Source organism: Linepithema humile, chromosome 4 (assembly GCF_040581485.1).
Source record: "Linepithema humile isolate Giens D197 chromosome 4, Lhum_UNIL_v1.0, whole genome shotgun sequence".
In the NCBI taxonomy this organism is placed as follows: Eukaryota; Metazoa; Arthropoda; class Insecta; order Hymenoptera; family Formicidae; genus Linepithema; species Linepithema humile.
The window spans coordinates 29,762,879-29,773,728 of NC_090131.1; the positions used below are offsets into that span (position 1 = coordinate 29,762,879).

The 10,850-nt window shown below is 40.2% G+C and overlaps 1 protein-coding gene across 2 annotated transcripts in view; it reads left to right on the forward strand.

Moving 5' to 3' along the window:
* Positions 1-10,850, forward strand: part of futsch — a 48,450-nt gene that overhangs the window by 16,310 nt on the left and 21,290 nt on the right. For both annotated transcript variants that reach the window (XM_067352892.1, XM_012365003.2), the window contains 4 exons: positions 9,505-9,603; positions 9,748-9,920; positions 10,063-10,220; positions 10,359-10,770. In XM_067352892.1, coding sequence (XP_067208993.1) covers positions 9,505-9,603; positions 9,748-9,920; positions 10,063-10,220; positions 10,359-10,770 — 842 coding nt within the window. The remainder of the gene's footprint in view (positions 1-9,504; positions 9,604-9,747; positions 9,921-10,062; positions 10,221-10,358; positions 10,771-10,850) is intronic.

A 10,850-nucleotide genomic window follows, 5' to 3' on the forward strand; every position in this document is an offset into this window, starting at 1 on the left:
CCATTACTCATACAGTACAAACGAGATTTTCCATCTAGCTACCGGAAGAAAAAGCCGAATGTATTACGGCTGCATAATTTACGAAGTGGGTACGATGGTAATTATCCGCGACCCTGATACGTGTCTGCGTTAATTAGCGTTTATGGAGAAGCCAGACCGAGTGTACGTCGGAAAATTGTCATCTCGGCGTAACCCGACAAAATTGCGTCCGGACAAAATTACATTATGATAAATTTTACCTTCATTTCACACACATTCATGAAATTATTATACATTTCAAATTAAATCAGAATTATGAATATCGTGAATTATGAATCTCTCTCGTGACTATTGAACTGTAATTAGCCGAGATGAGTGCAATTAAGCAGCATAAAATTTCCTCATAGAATTCACTTCAAGCTACTGCTATCGGTTTTACTTTCAATCAGATTTTTATTTCGCAACCCGAAAGGGTATCTCGCAGCGGGCGAAGCAAGAGATGCGTTCAGCTGACGATGATGGCCATTTTACACTTTTGGCGTGCGTGCGTGTGTACTGAATATAGTGTGTCTAATTTTATCGTGGCATTCGCCACGCCGGTTCGCTCTCTCACTATCGTGCTCCGCGAGTCAGTCGCGAAAGTTCGTCTCTTGACTACCTCGTTCTTGAACCTGACCCCGAGACCAAGACAGGCACAGCCGGTACCAATAAGTGCCGGAGAGACGTGCATGTGAGGATGGTTCAAAATAATTTACAATCTTTTTCATTCTAATCGCGCGCGGAGTATTCCAATCGTAACTCGCAAGACCGTTTGTCTTTAATAAAATTTGTTAATTGTGGAAATTTATTTATACCATAATTAAATATTTTACTAAATTTAAATTATTTAATTATGGTTAGAAACGAGCTTATTTTATTAAGAACGTTTGCGTTTATAATCAATTTTCTATCATGATGAATCATTTTTATACAATTTGGTCTTTTAACATTAATACATTAGTCATCTGCTTCTCTAAAGCTTTTATCTTAAGTATTTTTTTTTTTTAAGTTTGCGAATTACGAGAATGCGTGCAGACTTTACTATTTATCTAGATTTTCGAACGTTCTAAAACCAACATAGAAGCGGAAGTGCTCCTGATTCGCCAAATCTGCAATCTGTAGTGAGGCAAACAGCCGCGTTCCGGATTGTCCGGTTCACCAGATTCCAATTCAATTACTCGATTAAAACTTTAACGATGGTGACTCTTGTTGACTGACAGCAGAGATTAAGCAAATATTATTGCAGTGAAGTCAGTTTTCACAACGTTATAAACGAATAACGGAAATAATTTCTATAATAAATTCGTGACGATAAAAAATGCAATATTTGGCTTGCATATTTTCATCATTGTTTTATACTAGGTGCGCAACTAAGTTTCCGGGTTTTTTTTATCAATGCAAAATGGAAAATTTCAAGAGAAATACAAAAAACGGTTTATTCAAAATATCGTCCCTCGCTAGCTACACATTTTTGCCATCTCTCTGGCAATACATGAATACCGCGACGATAAAACGACGCGTCTTTGAATCGAAACCATTCATCCAACCAATTCTGCACTTCTTCGAAATTGGCCAAGTGTAGCCCAGCCAAGCCATGCGCCATCGACCGGAACAAGTGATAATCGGAAGGGGCCAGGTCTGGTGAATACAGCGGGTGCGGTAGCAGATCCCATTTCAGCGTTTTGATGGTGTCCTGGACGATGGAAGTGCGATGGCACGGAGCGTTGTCGTGCTGCAATATTACTCGTTCGTGTCTCGTGTCCCATTCTGGCCGTTTTTCGAGCAATGCATGGTTCAAATTTATCAGTTGTTGTTGTCTTGTGTTTGCGTATCATTTTCATCCAATAACGCTTGCAGATCGGCGTCCTCAAATGTTTTTGGTCTTCCGGAGCGCTCCTTGTCCTCAGTGTCGAAATCGCCACTTCTGAAGCGTTTAAACCAATCTTTACAGGTAGTTTTCGATGGTGCATGTTTGCCGTAGGCTTTCTTAAGCAAACGACCTGCTTCAGCTGCATTTTCTTTCAAGTTGAAGCAGAAAAGCAAAGCTTCCCGCAAATGCTGTTTAGTTGGCACAAAACTCGACATCTTTATTGTTAGAAAAAAAATTTTTGCGTTGCGATATGTGTTGGTATTATAACTGGTTATTGTTGACAGATGTCCAAGTTAATAAAAAAACACAACTTTAGACATGTATATCGACTACATGTATCGTTAGCGCCATTCATGTGTGAAACCCGGAAACTTAGTTGCGCACCTAGTATATGTTCTTCAATTACATATTGAGCACTGAATACTCAATTTACCGAAAAATCGTACCGAGCACGATCTATGCTCGAGCTACACTAGCGAGGTCGTTTAATCGCAAGCGGACAGTGCGTGCGGAATATGAGCAGCCCACTGATCGCTGTCCGCACGACAGCTTAGGCACGTGGTCGTGCGAACAAGTGCAGATCTCATGAAGCCGAAGCAATTCAGGCACGCTTGAACTACAAACGGGTCACGTTACCTGGGAATTACGGTTCATCGCGCATCCATTCTTTTCGCCCCGCACCGTCGCTCGCTACCCCGGCTTTCCCCCCCGTTGACTTCGCGCGCGAAAATGAACTCAGCATACATCAGCGAGCAAATCTGAGGCCAATGCCGCGATGTAAAATACGCCCCGTTCGTGCCAAGACGCTCCCTTATGGTTGCCTACGCCCGTCTAGACTCTGTATCAGATAAGCACGACGGATCTGACACCGCGTCGTAAGAATGTTTTATTCAGAAATTCATACCTCGCTCTTATCCGGACTCGCCATCGTATTTATCGCTCTTCAAAGGATATTAAAGTCATAAAAAATGCATTGTCCTAAAACTCGCACGGGTTGCACGAGGAGGTCTTGTTCGTGGAATGACTTTGCGTTCGCGCTCGCCCATGTAGACACGTTTCCGCTCGCATCGGCCGTAATAAATGCACACGATCTCCGTTACATTCGCTGCGAGAAAATGCTAACGCCAACGCGCCTCTTCCCCTCGCTCTCTTCCGCTTCCTTCATTAATCATCCAGCGCGGTCGGGATGATTTTTTCGTGCGCTTCGAAAGTCGCCTCCTGCTAAGTAGGTATGCTCGAAGCTAAAAAGGGAACAGACCGGTGCTTGCGAGAAAGCGGTACCACGCGCGGTGGTCGAGCGTGTTTCGTAACAAGCAACGATAGACGCAGGAGAGACGTGTAATCCGCAGTGGGCGAATCCCGCTCTCATCTCTCTTTCACAGCGATATATCTCGTCGCGCGCGCGTGTCTAGACGCGAGCCGTCGCTTGTGTCATATCGCACTGCTCGGCTCAATTATGAAAATCCACGTGCCTTGACCCCGCCCGTGAGTCATCGCATTCATTTTCGGAGACACGTCGACGCGAGGAAGCTGCAGCTGGTGCCGCCGCAATTGGCGTGCGCGTTAAATTGTCGACGCGAAGTATACTTATCAGCTTAGCTTATACGCGCGGTCTGCGCTCAGCGCATTCGCATTAACACCCCGTGATCGCTCATTTCGAATGGCAATTTGCCTAAATAATGCGAGATAAATTGCGTGTCACGTCGCAAATGCTACGCAGTCGGTATAATCCGAAATCATTGATGCAGATTGATTTGCGATCTCTAAGCGAATGCCGTCGCGTCGTTCTACTTTCGTGGAAAATGGTTTTAATATTTCTGCCAATTTTACTGTAATAAAGTGTATTGGGTCGATCAGAAGGATCTTTCATATCTTTTATTCTTATCGAAAAATGCGATTTATATGTTTGAATTGCTAGTTGAAAAATATTGATAATAATAAACTACGGTAACGTGGAAAGTAAAGGGAAGAAAAATATCCATTCCGTTGTCAAATACAATTCAAAATACGTACTTTGTATATCGTATGAGTGTATGTTACGAAAAATATTGGTCAAACATGGAAAATTCTGATACTGAGATTTTTCATACTGCACATCTGGCATATTGCTACTATATTTAGACCGTTTGTTATTTTAGCTCCACTTTATTCCAATCTGCTACGTTTAAGGTACATTCGATATCCTGAAAAATAGCATAAGTAATTATAATTTCTTTACAATTTTTTTTACACCGAACGAAGGAAGAGAAATGAATTTTTAGATATGTCACAAAATACTACTTCAATCTTAAAATTTCACAACATTTTATTTTTGGCAACAATTATTTCGGTAAGATACTTGTTTCATCCTCTTTTATATTGACCTTTCGGAGCGAGAAAAAAAACGCTCCTTGTCAGTTTTCCTCTCAATCCTTGATCCAGGTCTTCGCCCTTGTCTTGGAAATATAAATAGCAGCGAGTGTGAGCTAGGTCGATCTCTATGCTCCCTCTGCCGAGGTCATGCACTGCATTTCTGAATATCCGCTACTATTTTCCTCTCCGGATCTACTTTCGGCCTGTCAAACTCCGTTTCTCGATCAAAGACCCTCGCAGCGCGCACGAAACTTACATATATGCACATGAATATCAATTCTTTTTTACATGGATATCACATTCGCGAAACATAATTGGTATTACAATTAAAATTACAGAAAAATACATCGCGCACTGAAATCGAACTGTCGATAAAAGTAGACGAAGATTTCATCTCCTTAAAAATAATTACTATTTGCGATATAAATTACGAAAATATTGTATTTGCAAAATGAGACATGTACGTAAGTGCTTGTGTAGAAAAACTGGCTGAAATAATAGGTCATTATTGATCGTCCCTTCGGCATTTCTGTTCGAGATTAATCGGGAACGACGTCAGCGATTTTCCTAGGAACTTTTTGACCCTCTTACATTACAAAGGCTTTACTCTTATATTTCAGTTAACCGATATTCGCGGCGTGCTCAAGATATTGGAAACACTGTCGTGTTTAGTTCGCATCAATACCAGCTGCGCGATATTTCATTGTACTAATTATCTTATGGTGGAATTAAAGCAGTAATTGCATTATTTGTTGCGTAATATGCATAATGAATAGCTATTCATAAATTCTTTCAGAATAATCGTGGAGCCTTTCAAATCAGAATCAGACGTGTATGTGCATATATATTATAATTTTTTTCTCTTCCTGGTGTTCTCCGGCTGTTTAAAGCGACACTTTGTGTCGCACGTGTACTCGCTACGCGCATCGCGGCACGTAGGCGCGTTGCAGCAGGCAGGACAACGAGAAACCATTTCTAAACATAGTTGGGACAAACCCAGCATTCCCGGCATCCGTCGTCGGCTAAGGGAAAAAGGAAGCCAATGCAAATCGAGAAACGCGAACGCGCTAAGGGATGCACGAGGTGGGAGCTGCCGCGGAGAAACGCGTTTTGTCTATACTTAGCTTAGAGCACTAATTCGCGGAGACATCGTGTATTAAATATTCCTTCTATGCGCCGCGAGAGATTTTGACGGCGCGAATTAGCTTAGAAGTGTTCTTCGGACAACGATTACTTCGCGCGCGATAATAATATCAACGCACACGTCCGTATTCGCAATTGTGTATTTTCGTAATAGCGGCTTGAAAAAAAAAAAAAAAAAGATACATACGAACGCGGCCTGTGGCGCAGAAATATTATAGGTCAGTGAAAATCAAGTTACCCGTGATACACGCAGAGGAGGCCTTGTTAGATAAAACCGGCCTTGGATCTTTTCCCCTTTTTGTGGACATAATATATCGCGACGCGCGAATACGCTGCATTACCGCGGACAATCGTGAAAAGCTCCTACGCCCGACGTCGATCGCCTATTTAGATACATCCCCATTGTGTGAAAGATAGAGGCGACACGTCAGAACGTCACACGCTGAAGCAGGAAACCGCTGGACACGTCTGCGGCCTGCTTCATGAAAGTGTGGCGCGTACGTGTGCACTTGTAGCCGATCGCGATGCATCGCTCTTGATTGAAAACGGGGACTCCCGCTGGAACAAATGCCCTTTAGTATTTGCAGAATAAATCGATGGCGGATTATCCGTCGCCATTTTTCGTCAATGGTGGATATCATTCCACTCAAGTGACACTCTACATCGCAACGTTTTTCCGCCCTATTTGTCGAAATTCGCAGTCAAAATTTATCGGCGCGCTTCCGCGCGCGATTCACTCGATGGAATTTCGATTCCGCGCGAATTTCGTTTCCTTCGAATCCGCAAAGTTTGTTTTTATTGCATCGAACGCACGATGTTAATTCGCTTTGCGTACAAAGCCCGTAGGCTGTTTGTAATTAAAACACTCTGCTTTAATCAATAAATTAATTAGTTGGACCGCAAAATTATCTTTGCTATTGTGTTGTTAATGACACAAATTGCGCGCGCTATTTATAAAAGCGAGCATTCCACTAAAGTTTAATTGGAAACGGAGAAAATTAATGGAAGCAATATGAAAAATTGATAGAATGTTCGGAAAAAATTTACGAATCAATTTATTTGATATTTCGGCTTTTTTTTAATAGCAATAATAAGTTCTTCATTTTTTTCGTGTCCGCAACTAGTCACGAAGTTATCAATTTATTACACACATGCAAGCCGATACTCTGAATGGAAAACAGCGTGTTTAATTAATGGTTTTGTTAATTGGCTGTAATTACCGAGTCTAGACGTGATAGTCATCGGAAAGGCAGACCGATCCAAACGATCGAGTTCGTTAAAATAGTAAATCAGGGGAATGCGGTAATGTGTCGTAGAGCTCATTAGTTGCAATTAGAAGCTATTCCTGCAACAAGGAAGGAGAAAGAGAGACTTATTGGAGTGCTTCGCTTCACGCGAGAACATTATTTATCTTAAACGAGCAACAGCTGCAAGATAAAGAAAAGAGAGAAAACGGTAACTTAATTTCCGCATCGTTAATCCATCAATCAATTTTAATTAATTAGTAATTTCGTAAAATTATGCTCCGAAAATTAATTATCAGAAACGAACAGTTTCAAACATTATGATTGCGATAGATTTCACTTTCGGAAACTATAAGAGCTAGAATTTATTTCTAATAAATGTATATCATTTTACGCGTTTGTAACATTAAAAAAAATTATATTTTTTTATTCTTGACGAAGACTTTCCGCTACTCCGAAGTCAAGTCGAATGCAGCTGATGGCCCTGTGCGAATTTTCGTTTTCGTCGCGATATTTGATACCTATCGCAGCCAAAACCGGTGGGAGTCAGTGAGCATTAAGTAACGCGACCCATGAGAAACGGCTTCTCTTATATCAGCCTTGGGGCTTCCGATCAGTTTGACACATCGAGTACGCTCGATGTGTTCCGCTGTGACAATGTGACTCTCTCCACCGCCCGATTAAAAATAGCAATTCCGTTGTTCTTTAATGTATTATATTTACGGTGCTTTTAAAAATTATCTGCAATTATCTTATCAATTTTTTCCGCTTAACACCGATTGAAAAGTTTAACTGTTTGATGCCCGCTTGGATAGCAGAGATATGCGGAAAAATGAATGCGAAACTCTTTTCCTGATTAATTAAGTAATGAGTCGAGTTCGTTTAGACAATCCGGCTGCATTCGCATAGTCCACATTCCTCGTATTCGCGGTTTTAAATGTAATTTCGCGAGAATGTGATATATGTCGTCAGTCGGGATTAATAATAGCGTCCACGTTTACTGGAAAGTATGCAACACGTATTTACTTATTGCGGGATAAAATTGGAGGCTGCGAGGAAGCTGCGTGGAATTCGTTGCGCATCCTACTTGCTCGTTTTCTTTTGTCTTTTCCCTCTTCCTTTTTTGTTTTGTTAATTTCTACTCCTCTCTATCCACGGCATTGATTGATACTACGACGTTGCCAAGCAACGTCTCGAACCAGACTTGTCTGCACGCGCCGGTATAGAATTACGCGAGAGCCAGTTTGAGCTCCCTTGGCAACGAATTACGTTCCATTGTGCCGCATCATCAATCCTTTAATTCGCTACAAGACGTTGGGCATAATTTTTTCACCACTTTTGTTTTGCAGAAATACTTTGCTCTAAAAAAAGTTTTCGCGCGGATTCGATCGTGAGATACTGAACGATAAGGTCAAACTTCAAAAATTGCCACAAAGGATTGATTCTGTAAAAATAAAATGTCATAATACAACTACAGTATTATTTTAATTGTCAATATTAGGTTAGGTAAAATAAGGATAGAAAGGATAGAAAAGATAGATATATATATATATCTTTTCTATCATTTATAATAATATTAGTGTCGATAAGAATAATTTCTTATTTATAATTCTTTTTATCTTTCAATTTTTTTGAAATACATTAAGAGGATATGAGAGAATCAGAAATTTTTTTACACGATATCTCAAAAGTGGAATATCCCCGCGTTAAAGTTGGCAATAGAGGGTGGGTACAGGATGTGCGGCGATCGATTGCCAGCTGGCAAGGAACCACGTGACGGGGTGCGGTGTTGGTGACGTCACCGAACGACTGCCGCAAGCAACCCTCGTGACGAACTGCAATTGCTGATTCACTCATTCTAAAATCTTAATTATCTTAATTATCTTATTATGTTGCAGACTAATTGCATTCCCTTTTCTGCCTATTACGTCAATTTTGCACATAATTTGCAATTAATTTTTACATAACAATTTTTTAATAAATATATTAACAAACATTGTGAATAAAGATTATGTTTATGTTAAATTTTACATATGATTTTTTTTACTTTATTTACGCTACCTATGTTTCGATACGACACTGCTTTAATGCGATATTAACTTTCTCTCTCTCTCTCTTTTCATTTATCAATCAATAACTTGATGTTTGACAGCTTCATCTTATCCTTAATCTTACATCAACCGGTACTATCCTTACTGCACAAAGTCAAACCACTGCAGTCTTGTATTAATACGCAATTATAAACCCACTCACTTGTGAACGTCTGGTAATTTGACGATAACTAAATTGGGATTAATCGTAACATGTAATTTTATATGTACGCTAAACGCAGCACTGTAATTAAAAATACTTAAGCAAAAACGGCGAACATTTTATAGAGAATTTTATTACAAGGTAGATGTTTTTTTTAATTTAAAAAAAGTTTTTTATTTTTAGCAACACTAAAAAATTCTTAAAAATGAAATCTTTAATAAAAATTAGAATTCAGTGGAATAATTTGTATCGATAATTTTGCGATAATCTAATATTTCTGTTATTGTCGCATTCCGAAATGCAAATATCTGTTTAAAAACAACTACGAATGCTTAACGTTACTGCGCGTATATATAGATGATCCGAAACGAGAACAACCTACTTTTCAGTCCAAATATCAGGGCCAGGATTAGAAAAGCTTGTCCAAGTTCATGAGGGAGACTATGTAGCTGGAATATCTAAAGTTACATTCGATCTTGAGGAGCAGTGATTTATATGCAGATTCCATTCTAAAAGTTTTCCGATATTGCGCTGATCTGCTTAACATGTATGAAGAGCATGCCGCTGTAAAAGTTTGGCTATAAGATTGCCCCTCTAGCGATCGTCGTTTATCGACTGTTGTAGGTTTTCTATCATGGGACAAGGACAGTTGTCACGTCGATCTGGAGAAGGAATTATTGGCCTTAGTAGCACAAGCCCCCGAAGGCGAAGAAGCCAGAAACGGTAATTATGAAACACAATTGACTTGACTTGCTCATAATTTATATTATTATTATTTCTTATTTTAATAAAATTTATTTACTCATTAAAATTAATTATTTTTATCTTAATAGAATTTATTAGTGAATGATTGAATGGAACTTTCAGGCGAAAGATTGATCCAATATGCCACCGAGAACCTCGTAACGGAAGTTCTCATTCACCCGCAAACGAATACGTTATTGCAATGTATTCGCAATCTCCTGGCTAGTTTCACGAAGCATCGGCACATCATACACGCTGGATACACATTTGGTGGCAATGGTTCCTGGATATTGCAGGTATTTGAATTTCAAAAGCGAATACACTCAACCGTTGATTCGGGATTAAGCGTTACATTGATAATATTAAGATTATGCGAAAACGTCGACGAATTCTGCAGTGTCATCTTGAATTAAAAACACGATCAATACTGTTATTCAGGATGGAACCTTTAGTCTCGCAGACTTTTTGGATGCATTCAGCGAGCATGAGGTGCAAAGGGTTCTTCGTGCCTATGAGAATAGCGTTACCGTAGATATACATTGTGCAGGTGTCGGCGATTGGACGACAAGTCGATTATCGAAGGAGGCTTGTTGCAGGTGCGTACAGAAGCTTGCTTCATTTAATGGCGTTGATAAAGCGCGGAGATGATGAAATTATTCTCAAATATAAATGAACGCTGCATTGTATTATTAAAGTGAAATAAACATTTTGATACGCTTGTTATCTGCCGACAGATCATGCAGAGTCAGGGTGAATCCTGACGATGTTCTCACAGCCGGCGTACCAGCCATCACGAGTTTCACGAACTACATCGGACAGTATCTCGTGTCGCAGACACTGGACCAGCTCATGGAACCGTCCGACGTCGTTGGAAACATTAGATTTAGTCATCCGACTTTATACGTCTTCCCCGGTGGGCAAGGTGATGCCGCGCTTTTCGGTATAAACGGTTTCAACATGCTCGTCGACGGCGGCTTCGCCAGGAAAGCCTGCTTCTGGGACTTCACCAGGCACCTGGACCGATTGGACGCAGTTCTAATCACTAGGATAAATAATAGCAACATCGGCGGCATGTTCAGTGTTCTTCGTAAGAAAAAGGATATGCACGTCTACCCTCAGATCGGCCATTTCTTCTGTAACTTAGTCGTAAGTTGTCCCTATTTTTTTAAGAATTCTTGCCAATATTTATAATAAATTATAATTTTTATTAATTGTTAATATCTTGC